The 25,787-nt window shown below is 51.0% G+C and overlaps 3 protein-coding genes across 3 annotated transcripts in view; 2 read left to right on the top strand and 1 right to left on the bottom strand.

Moving 5' to 3' along the window:
* Window positions 1-20,103, top strand: POLR1B (DNA-directed RNA polymerase I RPA2). Its single transcript, XM_002371142.2, has 24 exons — window positions 1-699; window positions 2,288-2,554; window positions 3,352-3,550; window positions 3,831-4,101; window positions 4,767-4,961; window positions 5,569-5,688; window positions 6,282-6,364; window positions 6,652-6,733; window positions 7,876-7,983; window positions 8,538-8,666; window positions 8,912-9,225; window positions 9,806-9,883; window positions 10,678-11,085; window positions 11,822-12,019; window positions 12,401-12,515; window positions 13,041-13,165; window positions 13,583-13,856; window positions 14,423-14,542; window positions 15,094-15,172; window positions 15,639-15,746; window positions 16,429-16,535; window positions 17,231-17,395; window positions 17,995-18,161; window positions 18,733-20,103. The coding sequence occupies exons 1-24, from the start codon at window positions 381-383 to the stop codon at window positions 18,866-18,868; spliced, it is 4,167 nt and encodes a 1,388-aa protein (XP_002371183.1). The 5' UTR covers window positions 1-380; the 3' UTR covers window positions 18,869-20,103.
* TGME49_297640 (acyltransferase domain-containing protein) lies at window positions 19,657-25,549 on the bottom strand. Its single transcript, XM_018782324.1, has 3 exons — window positions 22,369-25,549; window positions 22,030-22,173; window positions 19,657-21,510 (listed from the first exon to the last, which is right to left on the bottom strand). The coding sequence occupies exons 1-3, from the start codon at window positions 24,535-24,537 to the stop codon at window positions 21,403-21,405; spliced, it is 2,421 nt and encodes an 806-aa protein (XP_018638369.1). The 5' UTR covers window positions 24,538-25,549; the 3' UTR covers window positions 19,657-21,402.
* TGME49_297643 (hypothetical protein) overlaps window positions 25,295-25,787 on the top strand; it is a gene marked incomplete at its 3' end in the record, with an annotated part of 1,814 nt that continues 1,321 nt past the window's right edge. Inside the window, exon 1 of the mRNA XM_018782325.1 lies at window positions 25,295-25,637. Coding sequence (XP_018638368.1) covers window positions 25,627-25,637 — 11 coding nt within the window. The 5' untranslated portion in view covers window positions 25,295-25,626. The remainder of the gene's footprint in view (window positions 25,638-25,787) is intronic.

Below are 25,787 nucleotides of genomic sequence, written 5' to 3' on the forward strand. Positions count from 1 at the left end.
CTTGTGGGAGGCGGCGAATCTCAGCAGAACAGAACTCTTCGTCGTTGGCCTCCTTTGCGGTCCGGATTTCCCTCTGTTCTCCTCGCTGCAACTTCTCGTCTTCCTGACCTTTCTCCCCTTCCCTCCCGTTCACTCGAGCACACACCCGACAGGAAGGTTCTCGATGCTTCTTCTCTCGTTCTTCTCTTTCTTCCACTGGACTTTCTTTCACTCTCAGCCATCTCCAGAGAGACATGCTGAGATCACAAAGGTGAAAAAGACGAGGCAGATGCTTCCGAACGCACCCGCGCGCCCAATCTGCTTCGCCTCCAAGTTGTTCTCTCGCCGTCCTTCTTCCTTCTCTTTCGAAGTCTTCTTCCAAAATTGTTCCAGGAGTCAAGATGGCAGGCGAAGACGACAGAGCCTGGAAGAAGCGTCGACCACGAGGCGCCTCTCCAGATGAAGAAGTTGAGCCAAAGCCTTCTTCTTCAGGTCTTCCTTCTTCTTCTTGTCGTCCGTCGACGATGCCTGCTTCGCCCCATCCTCGCGCCGCGTTCAACGCAACTCTGCAGCAAGCGGTCTTCCCTCACGTCCGGTCTTTCGACAGTTTCCTGGAAGTCTATTTGCAGGAAATGGTGAAAGATCTCCCTGTCGTCTACGTTGATCCTTCCTACGACCCTGACAAACATGAAGCAAATCCGTTCTACTCTCCTACAGATTGTGAGTCCTCTCTCCTCTCTCCATCTTCTGTCTACTCGACGGTGCTCTCTTGGTCTTCCCTCGGTCCTCTCCGTTCTCTCTCTCGCCGCTGGTCTCCCTGCTATCTCTCGCCTCTGAGTTCTCTCTCTGTCTCACCTCTGAGTTCTCTCTCTCTCGCCTCTGAGTTCTCTCTCTCCCTCGTCTCTGAGTTCTCTGTCTCTCGCCTCTGAGTTCTCTCGCTGTCTCGCCTCTGAGTTCTCTCTCTCTCGCCGCTGAGTTCTCTCTCTCTCGCCGCTGAGTTCTCTCTCTCTCGCCTCTGAGTTCTCTCTCTCGCCTCTGAGTTCTCTCTCTCTCGCCTCTGAGTTCTCTCTCTCTCGCCTCTGAGTTCTCTCTCTCTCGCCTCTGAGTTCTCTCTCTGTCTCACCTCTGAGTTCTCTCTCTCTCGCCTCTGAGTTCTCTCTCTCTCGCCTCTGAGTTCTCTCTCTGTCTCACCTCTGAGTTCTCTCTCTCTCGCCTCTGAGTTCTCTCTCTCCCTCGTCTCTGAGTTCTCTGTCTCTCGCCTCTGAGTTCTCTCTGTCTCGCCTCTGAGTTCTCTCTCTCTCGCCTCTGAGTTCTCTCTGTGTCTCGCCTCTGAGTTCTCTGTCTGTCTCGCCGCTGAGTTCTCTGTCTGTCTCGCCTCTGAGTTCTCTCTCTCGCCTCTGAGTTCTCTCTGTCTCGCCTCTGAGTTCTCTCTCTGTCTCGCCTCTGAGTTCTCTCTGTCTCGCCTCTGAGTTCTCTCTGTGTCTCGCCTCTGAGTTCTCTGTCTGTCTCGCCGCTGAGTTCTCTGTCTGTCTCGCCTCTGAGTTCTCTCTCTCGCCTCTGAGTTCTCTCTGTCTCGCCTCTGAGTTCTCTCTCTGTCTCGCCTCTGAGTTCTCTCTCTCTCGCCTCTGAGTTCTCTCTCTCGCCTCTGAGTTCTCTCTGTCTCGCCTCTGAGTTCTCTGTCTGTCTCGCCTCTGAGTTCTCTCTCTCTCGCCTCTGAGTTCTCTCTCTCTCTCACCTCTGAGTTCTCTCTCTCTCTCGCCTCTGAGTTCTCTCTCTCTCGCCTCTGAGTTCTCTCTGCCTCCCCCCCCGTTCGCTCATGTCTCTCTATCTCTGTCGCCTCAAGCAGTTGGGTGTTCTCTCTCGTCTGGGCGGCCCAGGTTGACTGTCTGTACACCTTCTAGTGGCGTTGTGTATCTCAGTTTGTCCTCCCCTCTCTGGCTCTCCCTCTCGTTTTCGTTTCGCTCCTTAGGTTGCCTTGTGCATTGTTCATCACCAGCATCTGCAGCTGTACAGTGTATGAAAGAGATAGAAATGCAGACATAACTCCATATAAAGATATCGTAGTAGCGCCGCTGTTTTTGTCTCTCTGTCTCTTCCGTCAGCCTCGCGCCTTCCATTGCTTGTCTCTCGTCTCCGGTTTAACATTCTTGTCACCTGCTCGGCTCACATCCTCTCTCCGTTCCTCTTCTTTCTTCCCCCTGTCGCCCCGTTCTTTCCTTCTCGGCTCACCTTGTCGAGCGCGTTTCGGCGTCGAGTCCGTTCTTTTTTCCACCGTTTTTCGTCTGGACGCTTCGAGCTGTTTCTACAGATATTAAACTCGCGATTTCGTCCGTATCCATTGGGGCACCGGTGCGATTCGATGCCGCGGGGGCGCGTCTGCAGCCAGGCGTCGGAGGCTCTGGCGACGACCAGCTGCTTCTCCCGAAACACTGCAGAGAGGCTCACATCACGTACGGAGCTCCTCTCAAAGTCTCCTTCGTCCGAAGCGATCGCCGCGACGGCGCCGCTCTGAAGAAGGAAGTCGTCGTCGGCATGGCGCCATTAATGGTTCGCAGCAAACTGTGCTCGACAAGAGGTGAGAACCGGAAGCAGGCCCAAAGAGATGACCCTGAAGAAGGGGGGAGAAAAGAAGACGAAAATGCAGGAGGATACGGAGGAGAAGAACAGGAAGAAGAAGAGGAAGCAGGAGATGGAGAAAGGAGAACAGGAGAGACAAAAATGACTGGGGGAGGCAGGCGGGAGAAACGAAGGCTACTCACCGTAGACGCCCGGTGTTACCATGCCGATGTCGACAAAGTGACATATATATATATATGTATATATATATATATACATATATAAACACAATCCTCATGCATTTGAATAGATATAAAAGTATATACTTCATATCTAGAATATAAAATATATATATAAAAGCAGATAGGCAGATAGATATGTATCCGCATACGTTCATGTATTGAGGTGCCGAGGACAAGCAGTTTCGATTAGAGGGAAAAAGCTAAACGCCGTTCACCGGAGGACAAGGCGCGTGAGGCCCGACAGGGCATTGTCGGTCTTTCCTTTCTTTCTGACTTTTCATTTTGTTCGTTTTCTCTGTCTTCCTCCCGTTCTTTCTATTTCTCTGCTTCACTGTACATTTCATTTTTGCTTTCTGTGTCTCTTTCTCGCGTCTCTTCATTTCGTCTTTGACTTCGCGTCTGTAAAATGGGTCGCTGGAGGTCTCGACCTGCAGCAAGCGACGGAGCCTCTGTCTGTTGAACTCGAGAGTTGTTTCCTCTGTTTCCGTCTTTCTTTAAATTTCCCGCATTTCGTTCCGAATTTCCTCTTCTTTTTGTGCCATTTTCTGTCTTTTTTTTCCTATGTTACATGCAGGCATGAGCCCCGCAGAGCTGCAGCGCGCAGGCGAGGACGTGGACGACGGCGGCGGCTATTTCATCATCAACGGCAATGAGCGTGTGATTCGCTTCGTCGTGCAGCAGCGAACGAATTTCCCCATCGCCCTGAAGCGTCCGGCGTTCGCCAATCGAGACGCGTTCTGCACTCCCTACGCGGTTCTCTTGAGGAGTCAGAGGTGCGCAGCGCAGTTTTTCCAGCTTTTTCAGACTCGTGTGCATGCGAAAAGGTCTCAAGAGGCTCTCCCGTCTTCACAGGCATCGCTTCCGCAGTCGCGTTGTATGCATGCTCTGGCATTTAGAGCCTCGCTGCCTGCCTGCCCGCATTGCCAGTCTCTCAAGACGGAGCCGCCCCACCACCAGCGGCCTCTGCTGCTGGCAGTGAGGAGCTTCCGTGTCGTTTTCGCTCGATTTCCCGCTTGCCTTCACTCTGCCGCGACCTCTCGTTTTTCCCCGCAGGTACGACGGAACTTCGACGTCGAACATTCTCCTGGACACCGAAGACGGTCGCTGCACATATCGAATCCTGTTGAATCGGCAGGAGTACTTCTGTGGATTCTTCCTGCTGCTGCGCTGTCTGGCGGGGAATCTGTCGCTGGCCCAGCTGAAGGCGAAGCTTCTCGAAGGCTGCTGGGATGACGCGGCCGACGCGACCGCCCGCAGTCAGTTGGTGGAAGAGCTTTGGGGCCAAGAGGCAACGTTTGCAGACTCAGACGTCCTCGAAAACCGAGTAGGCGCAAGCCGCAAACACACCGGGGATTCCCGGCGGCTGGGCGGGCCACAGAGGGAAGCGCTCCGTCCGCACCGTAGAGGTCCAGGGAGAGAGCCAGGCAGAGAACGAGGCGAGCGCAGAGGAAGCCGTCAAGCGACAGAGAGAACAACCAGAGGAGAAAAGAGCTGGAAAGCGACGCGGGGAAGGGAGGGAGTGTGGAACGCCAGACACGGAATGGGAGAGGCGGAACGAGCGAACTGGAGAAGGAGAGAGAGAAAACAGATGTAGGGTGCAGACTGAACGAAACTGCGAAAGAGAGATCAAGGAGTTGTGAGGGAGAGCCGGACGATGAAAGAGAGAGAGAGAGGAAACGGATACGGAAGGGAGGCCAACGTCAGTCTAACGCGAGAACAAGGACCCATTGAGGAGCAGGCATGAAGTAGCAGACTTCGAGAACATGAGAATGAGAAATCAGGAGAGTGAGAAAGCGAACGAAACTGAAAAAGCAACTGTTCCCTATACATTATATATATATATTTATATATATATGTATATATATATATATCCGCAGAACGTGTAGGCAACGACCTCGGTTCGTTCGCCGAGGCGAGGTACGGCTCGTGAATCGTCGCGACATTTTTTACTTCTCACGCGCTGCTGCGGTTGTGCGTTTCTGTCCTCAGCCGCTCCACCAGCTTGGGTTGCTGTTCTGGAAAGCCGTCCACTGGCTCTTGCGCCCTGGGAGCAGCTACGAGGCTGCTGGCACTTACGTCATCCGCCACTTTGTCTTGCCGCACTTGAGCAGCTGGAGCGAAAAATTCGATATGGCCCTCCTCATGTACAAAAAACTCCGACTCCTCAAACAAGGCAAAATTTCCGTAGGCTCTAATAGTAATGCATGTATCAATACATATCTATACACATCTACTTATATATATATATATATATATATATATATACATATACATATATATATGCATACATGTATAAATATAAATTCATATATATATATACATATATCTATATATATGTATCTTCGTATGAATGCGTACGTATAGAGACTCGTCGATGAACGTTATGGCTCTATGAGTATGTTGAATGATGAGTGCAAATTTAGGCATGCGTTTACATCTGGGGTGTGGTGGGTTTACCTGGCGACTCGGTATGTGAAGGTGCCTTCACGTTATGAAGATGAATAAGTCGGTCATCCACTGCAGACTGGTCTTGTTTATCTGGAGGTATATGTCTCGCTTTTTCTGGGGATGCATGCCTTCGGCGTCGACGCTATTTCTTCTGCGTTCTTGTTCCTTTTCTCTCCGTCTCGGCCCTCTCGGGGGTCTGCAGCTTCCCCTGTTTTTTCTGCGTTTTTTCGCATTCTCCCTTTTTTGTGTTTTGCTTCGGTCCCTGTTGTTGTCTCCGTGTGTGGGGTGTCTGTCTTTCTTGCCTTCTCAACTGCGTTTCTCGCATGTCTTTTCTTCTGTGCAGGCAGAAAGCCTGGACTCCTTTGCGTACCAAGAAGTTGTGTTGCCAGGTCAGATTCTCGCCTCCGTCCTGAAGGACGCTCTTTTCTCCTGTCTCGCGAAGATCAGACTGCACTACCTCCAGGTAAGCGAGAACGTTTCAGGCGTTTTCAAGAGGGTGTTCGCACGCAGAGGACTCTCCGCCAAAGTGAACTGAAACGGTGGAAAACGACATATTGTTCCGGCGAGAAAACAGCTCGTGCCTCGTCCTCTGAAACTTTTTTTCTGTGGTCGCGGCCTTGGTGTCGGCCTCCTCAAGTGAACCTGGAGACAGGCAAACAGCATGCAGGTGATCCAAGCTCACACATATAAAAATAAATCTGTGAATATTTATTGACCTTCCGAGTGTCTTACAATACCTTGGTCTCTTGTCTCTGCCTCGGGGTGCGTGACGTGGATGTCGATGGCCTAGGGAATCTGTTTTTCCTGCGATTCTGTCTTTATTTTCGGCATCCTTTTCTTTCTGTTTCTCTCTCTTTCTCTTTCTCGTGTCTTCTCTTTTTCTTGCCTTCCATCTCTCGCCTGCAGCTCTCGCATTCGGTTTCTCTTTTCGTCAGAGGGACGCGTTGTAGGATGCAGACCTCCCTTCTGCTGCTTCGACCTCACCCGCCTTTGAGGGAGTGGGGTCTTCTTTGATCTCCTTCGCTTCTGTGCACTTCCGCGCGTTGACTTTCTCAGGAAATTCGCATGCTGAAAAACTCGGGCAACGACCCGACAGCTGCGATCTACTCCAACAAGTTTTTCGACCTCGCGACCGACAGGTGCGTCTTTCTCGTCTTGCCTCTGTTTGTTGCCCTCTCCCGCCTGTCAGCTCTCTCTTCGTCTGTAGCCGCTTTCTCTTCGGCAGCGCGTTAGATACTTCCTTCTCCTCTCTTTCTTTATCTCTGTTGTTCGCGCTTTCTCCTCTATTTCCTTCTCTTTCCGGACCCCGCTCTGCGACGTCGTCTGCATTCCTTCGCTTCTCTCTCGGGTGGCTGCGAAGCCAAAGAGACAGACAACGTTCGCGTTCTGGGAGAAGACGTTTCTGCTCGCCTTTCGTTCCTCGCAGATGCTGCCCGGAAATTGCGCAGAAACTCTCCTACTTCATGGCCACAGGGAATATTCGAACGACGCAGCTCGACCTTCAACAGGTTCGTCGTTTTTCTGTGGCGGATTGCGTCGCCGGCGGACTCGCGGCAGACGCCCAGAGCCACCATACAACGCGCCGACGACATCTCACTCTCTCTACATATGTTTATCGGAATATGTGTACAATATGCATGCATATATATATATATATATATATATATATATATGTATATATATATATATATATATATATATGTATATATATATATGTATATATATATATATATGTCTATATGCAAACAGTATTCACATACATAATGTGAATCCTTGTATATGGATATACATCTAGTTCGTCTGTGCATACATACATACATACATACATACATACATACAAAAGCACATGCATATATAAATGTATGAAAATGGGCGCATTTATGTTTACGCACACATATATAAATATATGCGCAGTTACACATCTACACGTACATAGCCGTATATATATATATATATATATATATATATATATATATATATTGAAATCTGTGCAAGACGAGGTATTCTTCGACATGGCAGTGTGCCTTCTTCGAGACAAAGAAAAAAGAAAAGGCCAGGGGGTGTGAGTTTGTGATCTTTCCATGTGTGTGGTCAGTTCCCCATGTTTCCATCGTTTTATTGTTTATTTTCTTTCTCGTTTCACTTAGAGAGGGACCGGACTCGTGGTTTTCGACATACGAAAACAGGACTGCTGTCTTGGAAAAGCGAGGCTCCGGAGAGGTCGACCTCCAGAGACGGGTTCGCTGTGGACTCGAATTGCATGCGTTTTGAACGTCAACTCAAGAATGAGAATGAAGTCTCTGAGATCGCGTTCCGCTGTGTTGAAACGTTTCCACCGAGTAGAACCTCGGGTTTTTGATTCGCTGAAGCATGTGAGAAAACAGTAGGACGGAGACTACTTTTTTCGCGAAACGTGTATTCCAGCAGGGGACCGAGCCCCCCCTTTGCTGGACAAGCACCGGCATGGTCGAATGGGTTTCTCTTGTGTTGCCTTGTTTTCCGACTCGTCTGTGTTCCCGCTTTTTTCCTTCTCTCAGCAGAGTGTCTCTCTTTGGGAAGGCGGGTGCAGAGCGGCGCGCTCTCGCCTCTGGAGAAGACGACTGTCATGTCGCGGAGCCAATCTCCTGACTTCTTGCGTGTCTGCATGCAGCTGTCTGGCTGGACTGTCACGGCGGATCGCTTGAACGTCCACCGTTTTCTCTCGCACTTCCGAGCCGTCCATCGCGGTCAATTTTTCACTACCATGAAAACGACTTCTGTAGGTTCTTGCCTCAACCGTTGGGCATTTCGTTCATGCGCATTTACGCTCCTTTGCGGCCATTCTGTTATCCTTGCATCCGTGTACACATGAACATGTGTACCGCATATATATATATATATATATATATATATTTATATATATTTATATATATATGTATATGAGTATTTTTGTTTCGCTTTCGCTGCCTTACTCTTCACGCGTTGATGCGTCGTTCTCTCCACTCCCGTTGGTAAAAAGTGAAGACATGCTGTGACTTGCAGATGAGTAAACCTGGTGCGAAACTGGCAAACGCGAGGGAGAGGAGAAACGCGCGCATATGAGTAGGAGTTGAAAGGTGCCTAGAAGCGCATAGAGAGAGACAGCAGGCCTGGAACGCGAAGAGAAGAGACAGCGAAGGAGACAGAGGAGACGCAAAGGCAGGGTCGAGGGGCCTCAGTGTTCTTTAAGATGTCCACTGTCTGTGTCGAAACGATTTTGGATTGAGGCGACTTTCACTGGTTTGTTTTGCGGTGTATAACGGACGGAATCAGTTCTTTGCTTTTCGGGTGTAGGTCCGGAAACTCCTCGGCGAGACATGGGGCTTTCTCTGCCCTGTACATACACCTGACGGCGCGCCGTGTGGACTTCTTCTTCATCTCACGCAATCTGCAGCTCCTGTCGCCCTTCCTCCTGATCGACGGGTGAGACTCGAAGCGAACCTTATTTTCTATGTCTCCTTTCATTTTTGCTTTTTTCAGTTCGTTCCCCTCTCCCTCTTCTTTCCTTCGCAGCCTTCTTCTCTTCATTTCTCCTCGCCTTTCCTCTCGGCTCTCTCTTCAGTCGTCTGCGCTTTCGTCCTCCCTCTCTTTTTCCTTTTCTTCTTCCATCGCTTCCGCGCTCCTGCCGGCATTTCCTGTCCCCCCGCTTCCCTCTCTTGGGTGTGCAGGCGCGCGCGAGCATTCGTTTGTTTCTGCACAAGCATGGCGTCTGCGTGGATCTCGAGGGAACCTCAGGTCTGCCTCCCTCGGACGTTGGAGCCTCTGCCCGGCAGGCGGCTCGTCCTGCCGTTCGAGGGCCGACCGGCGTCGTTGCTGCGACTTCCTCTGCATCCACCTTTCCTCTCGTTGTCGACGGCGCGGTCGTCTGTCGGCTCGACCGGAAAGACTTCGCCTTCTGGCTGGAGACGTTCAGAGACCTGAAAAGCAGAGAAGCTGAAGACTTCAAGCAACACTGGGAGGTCGTCGGTTTCCCCCACAACGGGTGAGCAACGGAGGCGAAGCGAAGCCTTGGTCTCGCCATCCCTCTTCTCTGCGCTCTTCAATCCCGCCGCTCTGTGCGGAGGCCGTCGCCGCGTGGAGAGAACTCTCCCCATGCGTGACTTGGATGGTGTCATGGAGAGGGGGGGGGAGCGCCGTCGCGATATCTTTTCTAGGTGCTTGTGTCTTTCTCTCGGTCCGCGGGAGTGAGGCCAGCTGCATGGTGATCTGCATGCGCTCGCTGAGGTCGTTTCCTCTGCACACCGGGGGGGTTCGTGTCTTTCTGTGGGCGGCAGAACCTTTGCCTACGTTCTGAAGCGCTGCCGCTCGTCCTCTCTCAAGTTCTCTTCTCGCTCCACACTCAGATCTCTAGAGATGCCTTCGTCGACCTCCACGTTAAATATATATATATATATATATGTTTATGTATATATGTATGTATATGTATATATGTATGTATATGTATATATGTATGTATATGTATAGGGATGTGAGTGTGGGTTTGTTTTTTGTTTCTGTGGTTTTCTCTCGCGTGTTTGCCTGCGTTGTTGATGGCATGTCGGTCTTTTGTTCGTGACCTTCAGAGGCAATCTGGAAAGCATTTTCATCTTCACCTTCCCTGGTCGTCTGGTGCGTCCGGTCCGCCACATCGAAAGTGGACGGTGAGGAAACCTGAAAAACAAGATAATCTCCACCGCATCTCTCAGCAACCTCGTCCTTCACACTGTTCCTACACAGAGCCCCCACACCCGATACTCTCCCTCGCGCATCCGACGTTCTAAATATTCTCTGCATGTATATGCGTATATGCAGTTATATATGTATGAATGCGTAGGTGTTTACATGTGTATATGCGTTTATATATATATATATATATAGATAGATAGATAGATAGATAGATAAATAGATATATAGATATATATACATGTGTGTATATGTATGTATAGATACGTACATGTATGTATACGTATATCTTCCCTTATGTCTACGTGTGTATATTTATGGAGATTTGTGTTTCTGCCGCATGCCTCAAGCGGCCAGGACGAGTGAGGTGACAAGCGACAAACGGAGCAACTGGCTTCGAAGCGCTGCACTCCAGAGGCGGTAAAAATGTTGTTTGCGTTTTTGAATTTGGCTCCTTTTCTTTCTCTGTGGAATCGATCGAGTAGAGGCCTGTCAGGACCCTAACTGTTTCGTTGCCATCCTTCAGATACATTGCTCCGCATGTGCATACACCAGCCTGGCTCCTCGTATGCATACATGCATGTGCCCCCAATATCGATACATATATATATATATATATATATATATATATTTGTAGATCATATGCCTCCCTACGCGTATGTGTATATGTTGTTTTCCTCGGAAATCTGTGTTTTTTCACCTTTGTGTGACTCGCCTTCGTGAGTCTCGGGTACAGAAGGCAAGTTCGCTTGTTGCGGTTTCCTTTCTTCAGCATCGAGTACATTGGCCCTCTGATGCAGCCGTGGGCAGCGATTGCATGCAGGCCGTCGGATGTGAAGCGCAGCGACCGCCTTCTTCGCCTCCACGGACCGGTCGTGTCGGAAATTGTTTCTTCGTCTGTGTCGACGGACTCTCTCGCGAGCCGCTTCCAAGCTCTCTCTGTCGACAGCGCGTCGCAGGAGAGACACTCTGAGGAGACAGGAGAGACAGGAGAGACAGGAGAGACGGGAGAGAGCGGCAAGCGTTTCCCCCTCATCGCAGCCAACGAAGCTTCGGGCACAGACGCGCTCTTCTCTTTTAGCGCGCCTGTGAAATACGAATATGTCGAGTTAAAGTCTTCTGCCTTCCTCAGCATCGCTGCTAGTCTTACCCCCTATAGCCACCACAACCAGAGCCCCAGGTAGGCGCGAAGACAGGGAAGAAAAGCGTTGAAAAGCGAGAGAGGGTGTGCGTTCGAATCGAGCGTTCTCTCGCACATGGTTCGTGACGGACTCCGTTCAGAGATGTAAGCGCAAGCGTGGATCTGCACAGCTTTGCCCGGATTTTGACCTCTCTTCATTGATGTTTATCTCGGCGTCCAATCGCGTACGATGGCGACTCTGTCCACTAGGGAGAACGACGAGAGACTTTTCCTTCAGTGCTCTCTTGATTTCCGAAAAATCGAAGATACATATTAGCTGGTCTTCGCTCCGTTCTCTCCGTATCAGAAACCAAGTGTCACCTCTCTATACGAGCGGCCAGTATATGCAACTCTCCATCTCCAGGCATTGTTCTGGGCTTCTGTTTTTTCTTGTTTTCCTCGAATCATCTCTTGCTGGAGTGTGTCGGATTCTGTCTGCTGCTTCTCCATGTTCTCTGTCTTTCCTGCTTCCTCTTTCTGTGTCTTTCATCCTCCGAGTCGCCTTCTTTGCTGATGTATCTCTCGTCTTCTCTCTCCTTGTGTCTCTCCCTCTCTCTCTGAAGACGTCGGTGTGGAGCCTCTGAGTTTCTTTTTCGCCGCTACTTCCTGAAAACAACCACGTGCGTCGTTTTTTGGTTCCTTGGCAACAACTCTCCATCTGGTTAATGGCACCTGTCGTTTGATTTCATTTTGTTTCATAAGGCTGTCCCCTGCATTTTCCTTTGATTCTTTTCAGGAACATCTATCAGTGCCAGATGTTGAAGCAGACGATGGGGACGCCTTTTCACTCGATTCCGTTTCGCCACGACAACAAGGCTTATCGACTCATCACTCCTCAGCGGCCTCTCGTTCGAACAGAAGATTATCGACGTTTCGATTTCGACGATTACCCCAGTGGCGTCAACGCCGTCGTTGCCGTCATGTGCTACACAGGGTACGAATTCGCTCGCCGTCATCTCACATTTTTGCTCCTCCCGTTCTGCTTCTCTCCACACTCTCTGCTCTTCTTCTCGCTCGTTTTCTTGCCTTTCCTCGCACCCTCCTTGTTCCCTCGTCTCACAGTCGTCTGGCAGGCATCTCTCTCGCGCTGCAGTTCTCTGTTTAGTCTCTTCCCCCCGGTGTCGTCTCCCTCCAAACGGCGAACTCGCCTGCGCCGCTTCCTGCTTTGCTGCGCCGCTCTCTCCCTGTTGCGTTCGCGAGGATTTCGCTGCGCGCTGGAGCCTCGACTCTCGGGAGAGCACCTCTCCTGAGACTGCCCGGACAGAGAGTGACTGCATATACGCGTCCTCGGTTTGGAAATTCTGTTGTGTCTTAGATTCGACATGGAAGACGCCATGATTCTCAACAAAGGCTCGATGGAACGCGGCGCTTTCCACGGCTGCGTCTACAAATCGAAAGTCATCGATGCTGCGCCTGCCTCAGCTCGTGCGGTAGGCGACAAACAGTGAAGCCCTCAACCATCGAAATGCATCCAGGGAGATTCCATACGTACACACATGCATACAAACCATTCATAAATACATATATATATATATATATACATATATATGTGTGTGTATATGTATATAATGTGAGTGGGCATTGAGATGTTCACGGAAGTATACATACGTGTGTATACGCTTCAACATATATGCGTTCCTGCGGATGCATGAATGTGCACCGAAGTCTATTTCGATAGGGACGTCCGTTCGTAAGCATAAATGTTTATATATATATATATATATACTTATATTAGAATGTATAGAACGGTTTCAGTTGGATGTAGGATTTGTGAAAAGACATGTCAGTGTGGAGGGACATGCGTAAGGGATGTGATCGTTTCGAGAGACGCGGAGTGGATTTCTAGATGCGGTCCCCCAGGGCGAAACGAAGGGGAGTATATTTGGAGATACGAAGCTCCAGACACCTGCTTGCGATTTAGAAAGAGGTTCTTCATTTTTGTTCTCGTTTTTTAGGGCGCTGCTTCTCAATACACATTCGGCAACGTCAACGAATTTGGCCGCAAGCACATAGCAACTTTGGATGGGGATGGCTTCCCTGCTATTGGAGCAAAAATTGAGAAAGGAAACACCTACTGCAGGTAAGCGTCTCTCTTGCTCTTCTTGTGCCGTTGCTCATTCTTTCTCCTCGACTCTTGGTTCGTTTATTGCTCCTGCTTTTTCAGGTCCCTTGCTCTTTCTCCTCTTCTCTTCTCTCTTCTCTCTCCTCTCCATTCTCTGTCCTCTTTTCACAATTCTATTTTCTCTCGTGTGTTCTGCTCTTGTCTCTCCTCTGTTCTCTGGCTGTCTCGCTCGCCCCTTAGCTTGTTGTCTCTCCTCCCTCTTCCCCGTCGTCTCCCTCTTTCCCCTCTTTCCCCTCTTTCCCCTCTTCTCTTTCTTCTCCTTCTTCTCCTTCTTCTCTTCTCTTCTCTCTGGCGTTGCGTTGCTCACCGCTTCTCTCGGGTCTTGCTCTCTGCTCACTTTGCCGGCTTTCTTTACTCTTCTGTGTCCGCTTGCAGGGTGCAGACGTCTTCGTCTTCCTCGTCGTTCGCCAGTAATGGAATTCAACATGCGTACAAAGACGGAGAGACCGCGTACGTGGATGGAGTAACTTTCATTTCGCCTCCCGACGCAGCCCACGAGCGTCTAGCGAAATCGGGTCTCAAAGGCTGCAGAGCTTCTCTGCGCCTGCGCTGCGTGAGGAAACCTGTGATCGGAGACAAATTCGCCTCGCGTCACGGACAGAAAGGCATTCTCTCCATGCTCTGGCCTCACGAAGACATGCCGTTCACCGTAAGTGGGCAGGCCCCCGAGAGAACTGGAGACAGGTCGACAGCTCGTTTAAGACGTTCATGTACCGCGAGAGAGACAGAGATGTGCATACAAATATTAGTGGAGACTTGGGGACATAACACAGATAGAGAGACCGATTGATAAACAGATCCAGAAACAGGTAGAAGGAAATGCAGATAGAAAGTGATATGTGCATGTGAAGAGACCTTGACGGGCAGGGATATAGCTTTGACTTGTATATAGATACGTAGATAGAGATAGACACGCAGACAGTAAGCGGACGGTGATTTTCTTGCCAAGCAGCGATCGTAGGATGTATCCTGCCTCGGGGGGATGAGGTACCCCCGTCGATCAATACAGGAATCGCCTTCGTTTCGAATTCTGGCTTTATCGGCGACTCTTTTGTCTCCTTCAGTATAAGACGGCAGGAGTGCTTGTATCGGTGCTCAGGGGTGCCTCGTCGAAAGCGAGGCGGATCCAGTTTCATCGTAGCGAAGTGAAGAATCTCGTCCGTTGAATTTCTGTATTTTCTATTGTTTCTTCTATTTTTCAAATTTTTCTTTCAGGAATCCGGTCTCGTCCCCGACATTCTGTTCAACCCTCACGGCTTCCCCAGTCGTATGACCATTGGGATGTTGATCGAAAGCATGGCCGGAAAGGCCGCAGCTGTCCACGGAGCCTACCAGGTACTCTCCACATTAAATATTATATTTCCTTTTATTTTTACTTTTGTAGTCACATAAAGACGTATATGCATGGAGAGTGGAGGGCAATACCACCTACTGTAAAACCCACACACACTTTTCTTTTATTTGTTCCTAAAAGAACATTCATGTATATACGTATGTATATATATACAAATATATGTATATATGTATATATATACATATGTATACTCTACAGAACGAGAGCTTATGTGTGTAATTCGTCTTCTAGCGGTTGCCTGGCCCAAGTCAGTGGGAATCACGAGTTAAGGGGGGGGCCTATGGCGATTCTGTCGCCACCTTGAATCACAAAAAAGAACATATGTCTGTGTATGTACACGTGCGTGCATGCAAACAAGCTTATATATATATATATATATATATATATTGTATATTTATATGTACATAGGTGAAAGTGCTAGTTTCCAAAGCGTACACAGCTCGTACGACGCCTTGTGGGGTATGCAAAGAAGGGGACAAACTCGTAGAAGTTCTGGTATGTTAGATCTTTTTTTCGGTCTTCAAATGTACAGGATGCCACACCCTTCCGCGAGTTCCCTCCCCAATCGGCGGATGGAAAGAACAAATGGGTCGACCAAGGAGGGTACCACGGTGAGACAAATGTGGAGTGGAAACGCATGCGATCAAATGCCGACACGAAAATCAGGCGCGTTTCCCAGCCATCGATGCATACATGTATACCTATTCACATATATATACATATATATATATATATATATATACATATAGATATATATCTATATATATACATATATATATATATATACATATAGATATATATATATGTAAGCTTATGTGTTTGTTTGTACGGGTATCGAGACATACGTAGATATACATGGAGATGCTACGGATGCATATATAGAGGCATATATATATATATATATATATATATATATATATATATATATATATATGTGCATGCGTATTGTTAGTGAAAGGATATGTGTATGTAGATGCGTAGCGGGAGGGAGAGATTAGAAAAGGTCGCTGTCAGCGTTTGCCAAATTGTGTCTGGCCTTTAGTTATTTTTTCTGTCTTTCGTTTTTCTTTCCTCCAGGCTGGGTAAAGCGAGGCGAACGCTACAGGACACCCGAAGAGGAGCGGCAGGCGCAAGACGAACCTGAAACGCCTGTCGACTATTTCGGAAAAGCTCTCATGCGTGCAGGTGCGATCCCCTATACAGCCGATTTCCTTGCATTTTTCCTTATGCTTGTATGTATATATATACTTTTATCATGTACGTGTATGTATATATATACTTTTATCATGTACGTGTATGTATATATATACTTTTATCATGTACGTGTATCTACACGGAGCTGTAGGCATCCATATATATATATATATATATATATATATGTATCATCTTCGACTACAATTAGTTGCATACGTGTGCCTATGTATATATATATATATATATATATATGCACTTATGCGCATGTACAAAGTCAACTTCTTCTGTATCCCAGGTTTTTGCAGAAGCTGTTTGTCTGAAGGTTGGCTACTACGAGTTCGACTGGTGGTTTTGGTCGTGAGTGTCTTTGAATTCTTGCCGGAGGGTGTAAGCGTACAAGATGTGCTATCGTCACTGAAGTTTTCTCACCGACGTATCCGTTTTGCCATCTCTTGTTTTCTGCATGGCGTTGCAGGCGTGGTTGAGGCAAGGTTGAGAGTTTCTGTTTTCTTCCTCGCCGCCAGACGGATGTCTCAGTCGGTGTATCTGTGCGTTGCTCGACCCTGTCCAGTCGATCGTCTGGCCAAATTCGTTTTTTCTGTCCAAAAGTGGAAGCGAGCGTTCTGCCAATTCGCGCTGTTCCTTCTCTCCTGTCACTTTTTCTCCTTGCCAGGCTACCAGTATTACGGAACTGAGGAGCTGTACAGCGGCGTGTATGGAGTTCCTCTCACTGCACATATTTTCACAGGTCTCATTTACTATCAAAGACTGAGGCACATGGTACGCTCGCAAAACAAGAAACTCTCTGTTTTTTTTCGCGGAGTGTCCCAGCAAGTTTCGAAAGCCGACAGGTCTCTTCTTGACGCGTTTCACTGCAGGAAGAACTGCCCGTTTCCAAGTAGACTGCTGATGTTTAACGGACATCTCAGAGAGTAGCCTTTTGGTCTCACCTGTGGCCTTTTGATGAACGTCGAGAAAGAAAGGAAACCGGAGTTCGCAACTTCAGTGAGTGCTTTGGAGGCACCTTTCGACTCAAGTGACATGCTTTCCAGTCAGACCGCTTGCGCTGTCTGTCGAGGCTGTCCAGAGGACTTTCAGGATCCAGATGTGTATCGATCCCGATGAATTTCCTGAGGCACGAATATGTGAATACATAGTCGTTTACCTGTTTGTGACTGGGGAGAAAAGCACACGCCCACAGATGCAAGGACGTTCTCTCCATCTGTACGTCCGAGAACGTTTCATTTGTCTATGTCCATTGGAAAGTGCCTAGCGAGGCGCTTGCAGCGACACAGACCTTCCTGTCTGCATCATTTGCACACAAACACAAATGCATGTTGTTGTGTGTGTATGTGACTCCAGAAAGGAACTGTACGTTTGTTTCTTCTGGGACGCGTTTGGACAGCAGCAGTTGAACGGGAAGATGCAATGTTCTTCATGTTTTTCATGTTTTCCATGTTTTCCATGTTTTTCAGGTTACCGACAAACATCAAGTGCGTGCTACCGGTCCTGTCGATGCTCTGACGCACCAGCCTGTGAAAGGCAGGAAGAGACACGGAGGCGTTCGTTTCGGAGAAATGGAAAGAGATGCTTTGATTTCTCATGGCGCCGCAGCTCTTCTTCAAGATCGCTTGCTCCATGTACGTCCTCTACATTTTTTCCTCACCTGGACCTGTGTCACCCTCCGATCCGCGTCCTCACTCACACACTGCGTCTCTCTCTCTCTCGAGTCCTCACGAAATTGTGCCAAGCCAAGCTCAGCGACAACAGGTGTAACGCCGTTAATCTGTGTTAACGACTGTGTGGTTCTACGCGTGCATTTGTCTCTGATTAATCCTATATGTGTACTGGCTGTTAGCCGACTTCTGTAACAAGCGACAGGCGGGGCGGGAATAGAGTATTCGCAGGTACCTACCGACGGGAGGCCACAGCGGTCGGCTGTGTCTGCTTGTCTGTCGAGGTGCCTGCGTCCAAGACCTGGTGTTGTATGTTTCAAAGTCATGCTTCAATCCGTCTTGTCTCAACAACCTCTTGGACTCGTACACATAGTGAATCTCATTCTCTCCCTTGATAGGACAAACCGACGTATATATCTATATCTATATCTATATATATATATATATATATATATATATATTTCTGTAGTGGAACGACCGTGTTTGTGCACGTACATCGATATGAGTTTGTGTAGATTGGATTTGTGTATAACTCTCTTGACTTTGTTTTGTGTTTTTTTCAGTGCTCGGATGCGCACAAGACGTTCTGTTGTCCATCGTGTGGCAGCATTCTGACACCATCGGCGGTGCCCAACCTGCGCGGGCGGACAGCGGGAGGAAAGCGCGCGGTCCCTTTCTGCAGAGTTTGCCAAGTTCCATGTCGTCTGATCATGGTCCCCTACGTCTTCAGGCAAGTGCGAAGGAAGCCAGATCCACCCGATCCGGCCTGTGGATTGTCTCCAGGCGCGTACACAGACAGCCTGACGATTCACCGCCTCGCGCGGGCGCTGCGCCTCCAGTGAATGGACTTTGTTCACTTTCCCGGTAGACAGGAGGCGCGCGTCGGTATTTGTCGGGTGTCTTTCCTCCACTTCTGTGCTGCGGAGAAGAGTCGGGTGCTTGGCGGGGAGTTCTGAGTCGGATGAGGTTTGCTCGCACAAGAGGAACATTTGCAACGGCGCCGCCACAGACGGAGCCCTCTGACATCACATCTCGGGTGTCGAGGCACCCCGCGGACGCGGGGATCTCCGTTTGGGCGAGAAACAGGCTGACTCGTCTGCGTTGAGAGGTCGCAGAGAGATTATCGGGGTAAACATGGAGATCGACAGCGTCCGTTCTGGTTTCCTGCAGCCTCTCGCGTCCGTAGACCTCTCTCGACATATGCATCTATGCATATATCAATAGGTTCGAATGGCTGGAGGGGCGGATATGCGTTGCAGCTCGATGTCTTCCCTGCTCTCCGATGTGCTTTGCCTCTTCAGATATCTGGCGAACGAGCTCGCGGCGATGAATGTGACAATTCGCTTGAAACTCGCAGAGTTCGGGCAGCCTCTCGATGTGAAGCCGCGGAGCCTTCCGGGCCTCGTGGAGCCCAAAGAAGGCCTTCGAGCTGGTTGAGCCGGCGTTTGCCAGGCTTCCCAGCACTGGGGCACCCACTAGAGACACTTCGGAGACACAACGCCCCCGCCTCCACGAATATCTCCTGTACAAACAGAAGAAGAAAGGGGAGAAGAAGCGCCGTGGCATGTCGACATGTTACATATGTCAGGGTGCGACAGGCGCTTCGGAGGGACAGAAATGGCTAAAGGAAGAACAGCAAGCATCCGTATCCTTCACTGATTCCTTTTGCATCCGCGGCTGCAGGTGCACGTTTCCGGGTGCCGTTCTCCATGCGTTTTGGGCGCCTCTCTCTCGTCAGGGCACACTGTTTTGTGCCTGTCTTGTTGTCGCCTTATATTCGAGGCAAAACGCAGATGTGTCCACGCCCGGTTTTCTTCATTTCGAACCGTTTTTTCGAGTTGCCGAGGGACAGGCGGCTTACCGCTCTTCCATCCTGCAGCCGCAAGCGTCGCAGCCTCCTCCCGCGTTCGGCACCGCGCAGGCGATCACTCTTGCAAAGCTCCGAAAGAAGGCCTTCCCTTTTTTCTCTACTTTCGTCTCTTCTAATGTAGAACATGGCCGAGTAGGCCTCCAGTCCATGAGATACAGACAACCAGTTCTCTTTGACTGCTGCACACCGTCACCCCACTGGGGACTACTGAAGACAGCTAGAGCGATGGCTTTCAGTCTCGTCTCCCTCGGAGGTTCGGTCTAATGTCACGTCATCCTATATAGCTCACATGGCTTCTGGTACTTTGAGCCCAAACTAACGGCGGGTAGGGAAGAGTGTCTCAAAGAAAAAGAATATTTAACTGGAAAGTTAGTGTCTGAGACAGATATATCACAGAGTGTCAACTGGCATCTAGGCTATTCGAAATCGGGTTCGTTCTAAGTGTCATCGGTGAATTTCTGTTCTCCACCAAGTCGTCAGTCGTCAACAAAAAGGCACGTGGAAGAAAAAGAAGAAAAACGAGTTCGGCGGGCGCTGTTCCCCGTTTCGTCGAGGGGCCATGAGAGCGACCGGCACCCGCGAAAAGCGTCTATGTGGGGTCGACAGGCTTTCAGAGACAGAGGGGAAACGACCAGCGAGCTGGGAAGAATGCCACACGCAGAGGGCAAAAGTCGACGGTCGACGTTTCTACGAATTGGAGGGTGAAGTCGCCTGAGGCAGAGATACCTTTGTCAGCGAAAAAGCGGCGTTCATCAAGCCTTGAGTGCTGCCAAACGTGTGTGGTGTGGCTGGGAAGCATGCAAATGCCAGACTGAACGTTCTGCTGCTCTGCAAAGGTTTTCATAACACCGGCTTCACCCGTATATGCACTGTCGGGACGCTGCAGCCTTTTTCGTTTTTTCTTCACTTCTGCACAAGTGAAAGCGGCGCATGCAGAAAGCGCCTCCAGACTCAACTCCTGCGGCGCATGTCCCCAGAGCCGATCTCTGCTCTTTGAGCAGACGCCTGCATCAGGCATTCACGCTCACGAAGAGACAGAGGAGGGATGAATGCGTATGTGTGCATTGAAACGGTTTGATCCAGGTCGACATCGAATGGGTGGTGCGTTGTTTCAAATACTCTGATTGACAGAAAAGGCGACAGAAGACTGAAAATACCCCGGAGAACAGACAAAGGGAAAAAGGTCCAGGTGTACGGAGCATTGACAAATGCGCGACAACAGGTAGTTCTGCGCGTCGACTCAAATCCTCGAACATGACAGCAACAGGAAAGCCACGAAACAGGTCGAGTGCCATCTGAATCTGTATAGAACGACCCGTCCAGTGGCTGCAGGGTGACACAGACCAAACGATTGTCACTGCTTGCAGGGTGCAATGGCCATTTCTCTCTTCCGGCAGACACACGACCTACAGACACACGCGCGAGTGGACATACACTTCGCCGCGTCAATTCACATTTGTTCTCAGAATGCAGATGGCAGAGGCCGCACTCTGGTATCAGAAAAAAGCACACAAACCACTTCGCTGCTCGATCGACGGAAGTCTCTTTAAAAGAACGTGTGTGCACTGTATTGCTTCTCTCTTTGAGATTTCCCCAGAGTTTTTCAGTCGTTTCACCATCTCTTGGCGGCCTGCCTGTGGACCTCGAAAGGTTCCTGAGAGATCTTCCGGGTCCCCTGCTCCACCGCAGAAGTGCATGCAGCTGCTCAAGAGCCTCAAATTTCCTTCCTTCTTTCTTCGGGGGCCTTTGTGAGCATGCGCATACGTCTGCGGCATGTCTCGCCCTTGTCCCTCATGTCGCTTCACTTTTCTCCTTCCAGCCGTCTCGTGGTTTGTTCTTGCTCCTCTCTGCTGTCTCTCTGCCGGAGCGTTTCCTCGAGGCGACACTGCAAGCTCTCTCTCTCTCCAGCATGGCCAGGTGGTGTCTCTCTGTCTCACATTCTCCATCCCAAGGGAGTTTCAGAAAACGTTCATTTGCTTCTTCACTTGCTTTTACCGGCATCCTTTTCCTGCTTCACAGCAGATCTTCATTTCTCTCTTCTAGATCCTGGCGCTCCTCTTTCTTCTTTCCTCTTAGATCACGACGCATTCTTCTTCGTCTCTCAGTTCGTCTCGGTGGCGGCCTCCTTTTCCTTCGCAGACGGGAGAGGCTGCTGACAGGGAGGCAGTGCGGCGGCGATCGCGCGCCACGCTTCCTCTCGAAGCTCGTCCTGAAAAAAAATCCTCGAACTTTCCATGAGTCTCCTGTGCAGCCTCTACATTCCAAGGTACGATTCAAGAATAATAAGGGCAAGATGTTCATTAGATCAAACTTCCAAGTGTTTCGAACATAAAAAACAGGGTCCTGTGTGTCTCCCTCTGTGTTTATTCCAGTCTCAAAGTACCAGAAGCCATGTGATCTAGATAGTATAACGGGGTATTAGACCGAACCTGCGATAAATGTATCTTGGATGATTGTATACTAGCGGCTATAAATGTCAATCAAACATGCGGATTTTAGGTTTTCCCTTGCATTCACTTCACCGCTGGACTTCCCACCCGAGGGGCCGCAACTTCCTTTCTCTTTCTCTTGTTCGGTGTCTTTCTTTCTTTCTCCCTCTCCTCCCCGTCCTGCGTTCACCTCTCTTCAACTTTTTTCCTTCCTCTGCTCTTATCTTTCTCTCCCTCTCTCTCCCCTCTCGTCCTGTCAACCGCTTCTCGCTTTTCGCTGCGTTTCTGCCCTCGCTTACAGGCGTCTTGTCGGCAGACGAGAGCGGGGGGTGCACGACGACCCTCAAGGTCCCCGGTGGCGGTGGCCCAGGAGGAAAGAGAGAATTTGCAGGCAGCAGCAGGTGGGTGCCGACGACGGTTATCGGAACGACTCGGACGCGCGTCTGGCGACAGAAAGTCAGCGAGGCCGCGGCGCGCATGCAGAAACGAGAGATCGGAAAAAGACAGGAAACAGAGCGAAAGAGAGAAGGAGGAACCAAAGAGAAAAAAGGACGACGACTGAGCGCAAGGAAGAAGCCGGACCGACGAAGGAAAACACAACGAGAGAGGAAGAAAGCCGGAAAGTCCCTGGACCTTACCTGGCGCGCTAAGCGAAAAACGCCGCCTTTGTCGAAAGGCCGCAGTCGCCCGTCGGCGCTCCGAGTACCTTCTGGAAAGGCGACGAGAGCTACTCCTTCTTCCCCTCTCGCGTTGTGTGTCTCCCCGTCGCGTTCTGCGTCGCCAGCAAGGCGGCGCACAGCCGTCGACTGTGGCGGCGCCTTTCGCTTGAGGAGACGCAGGGCCTCTCGAAAGAGGGCCAGATGGCTGGTGGGGGAGTCGCGGTCGACGGTGGGGCATCCTGAGAGCCGAAGGGCGAGGCCGACGACCGGCGCCGACAGCAACTCCACCTTCGCGATGAAGCGGAGACACCTGGGAACCGCTGCTGCGATGTACGCGACGTCCATAAGTGAGCAGTGGTTCGCGACAAAGATCACGTTCTCCTCCGGAGGCGGGAGATTCTCCGCACCGGAAACCTCTGGCTGGCACCCCACAAGCCACGAAAAAGCGCCTCCCCACAAGGTGTTAATGCGCCAAGCAATCCGCTGACATCGGTCCTGCAAATACTCCCGCCACCACTGACGACATGAAGCAGCAGAACATGAAGAAGATGGAAAAGAAGACGTCAAGCGCGAGAAGAGAGAAGAGCAGGCGAGAGCGGGTCGTGAGAGCGCGAGAGTCGTGAGACCTTGGTGAGTGCGAAGAGCCGTCCACCAAATGCCGCCGGTGACGACAGAGGTGAAAACGAAGTGGAGGCCGAAGAAGGAGAGGGAACGAGAGAAGGCCGCGAGTTTCTCCCCCAGAGAGGAAGAGCCTCGACGCGCGCATGCGGTTCTCTGCGAAGACTCGTGGGGAGACACTCCTGCCTCGCTCGCCTCAGACGCGACGCAGGCGCCGATGCCATTTCCCGCCCAGAGAGAAGAGAAGGGGAGAGGACAAGAAGAACGAGGCGAACAGAGCGGAGGCCATCGAGCAGGTGGAGAGAGCAGAAACGACTCCGGTGAACCGCAAGAAGTCTCCCGCAGAGAACAGGGACGAGGCGTGGAGGTCGAAGAGACGCACGGAGCGCCGAAGCGAAGGGAGCGCCCGCGTTGGACAGCTTGGCAGGCGTCGCGACTCAGAAGGAAAGACGCCTGCGGCAACATGCACGAGCCGGAAGGCAGGAAACAAGGCAACGCCCCGCAGGACATGCCGCCGGGTGTCCACGCATGTCGAACGCAGTCGCGCGTCCCGAATGACCTGCGAATCGACCGAGCACAGACGCGCTTTCGCGTTTCGCCTTGCGGCTTTGCACCGAGTGTCTGAAAACGACGAACAGGAACAAAGGTCGCGTCGCCGAGATTCCCTGCCTGGGAAACGAATGGGGTCGAGCCGCGTGGAAGTCTTGCGGATGGCCCAGCAGGAGGCCTCCGTGGGGAAGAAGAGGGAGCAGCGCCTACGGCGAGGGTGGCGAAAACGACGCAGAACAGGAAGAGCCGCGAGACGCATGAAGACGACCAGCGTCTCGGCGACGCGCAGAGCCGCGCGGCTCGACTTCCCTTTTTGCCTGGGTTCTGTGTTCCAGAAGAAGAGAGTCCGAGAGGAGAGAGCCGCCGAGCTGCAGCAGAGTTGCGGGATCTGCTCGACGAAAGAGCTCGCACGCGGCGGCGTTTCTTCTCCGGAGGTGTGCCTCCCGCCATGTCATCTGGTTTTTTCTGGAAGGACGTTCTCGCGCCCTCCATTGCCGGTGTCAGCTCCTCTGCTCGGAGAGACAAGCGGGGACGAGGTTTTCTTCTCGCTCTTGTCCTCTTCCCACTCGACAGACGGCGACGCATGCGAAGGAGGCCGAAGGACTCGAACTCCTCCCGGCACAGGAGATGACGTCTACTGTTTCCTTCTGCAGACGCTACGGCGCAGCAGATGCCTCCGGCAGAACGTGTATCCTTTTCACCGCCTCGACGAATCTTTTGGAGCTCCGCGAGGTGACGGGTGCAACAAGTGGAGAGAGGCGAGAAGCATGAAGACGACAGCGAGGTGCCAGCGTCAAAGCGCGAAGCAGAAATCGACGAGAAGGCGAACGCGGAGCAGAGACGATGCTTCTTCGCTGCAACCTGCCTCGACTCCACCTTACGCCCACCACGCTTCTGTCGCGAGGGCGCATGCGTCAGAAAAGCCGGAATGAACTGTGAGAGAGACAGGCAAGAGAGAGGAGGAGAGCCAACGCCCTCCATCGCTCGGTGTGAGCGGCCTGTTGCTCCTTCCCCACATGAAGACGAACGAGCAGCGAAGAAGGCGCTTGACAAAACGGTATGGGCGAAGATCCGAGAAGTCGAAAAGAATTCGTGGTGCCTCGCGTCTCGTCTCCCCCGCTTCCCTGGGCTTCCCCGTCTCTCTCCACTCGCGGAACCAGACAGCCGCGCCTTCGCCAGGTGTACACACACTCAGCGAGTGTAGACCCGCAGGAAAGAGCGCGGAAAAGTGTGTCTTTCCGCTGCGCTCCAAGTGGAGATGGAGACCGGCCCAGGAAAAGTGAGGGAAGCCGGGAACTACGCTTCTCGTGGCGGTGGCCGCTCGGAGAGACTGTGTCGATTTCCTCTCGTCCCCCGACAGGTCTCCTCGCCAAGTTACACGGAAGCCTCACAGTTCATGCAGAAAAAGGAGACAGAGTTGAAACCGGGCGCGCAAAGTCCGCGTGTAAAAGGTCGACGAACTCGATTCACGGGTGCCAGCTGCGCCCGGCTTTGCTGCTGAACACTGCGTGTGCGTACATCTGACAGGTCTTCCAGAGAACCTACGAGGCCGTCGAGAAAAAGACAAGTCGAAACATTTTCAGAGCAAGTTCCTCTTCGCTCGAGAACCGAGGCGGAAGACTGCATGCACACCTGAGCAGATGCCTCGACAGAAAAGTTATCTCGTGCCGCGCTGTACGCGAAACCGGGGCTCACTGAAGGAGATCGATTCGCGTCGTCCAGCAAGAAGGCGTGGAAAGAAAACTGTGACGAAGAACTGACGAATCGAGGACAGCTTCCCCGAAGACGGAAATGGGAGGCGCAGGGGTACACACATGAAATACAACGGCGATCCCCGGGAAGAGTCGGGGTTTGCTCCCTCCGTCCGCACCGGAAAAAAGCTGATATTATCTACGAACATACTCAGGAGAGACGTTTAGCGGGAGAAAGGAAACGCAGAGATGCTCTATTTAGAAAACGGACTGTAAATGGCGAGGTAGAAGCCGCTTTTCTGTAGCTCGGCGCACGGTCGGTGGGAGCAGCTTTGCTAGGAACCCCCAGCGCTGTCTCGGCGTCCGCGTCTTCGAAAAGATGGGGACGGAGTGAGGGAAATTCGACAGGTTTCCGCCTGTTTTTTGTTAAAAGCCATCCAAAGGTGACGACAACAAAGCTTGGAGTTGGAAAAGAAAAGAAAACAGGGGAAGGGGGAATGCGGAAAGCGGCTTCCTGCCCTCAACTCGACGACGTAGTCC

Source organism: Toxoplasma gondii, chromosome II (genome assembly GCF_000006565.2).
Source record: "Toxoplasma gondii ME49 chromosome II, whole genome shotgun sequence".
NCBI lineage: Eukaryota > Apicomplexa > Conoidasida > Eucoccidiorida > Sarcocystidae > Toxoplasma > Toxoplasma gondii.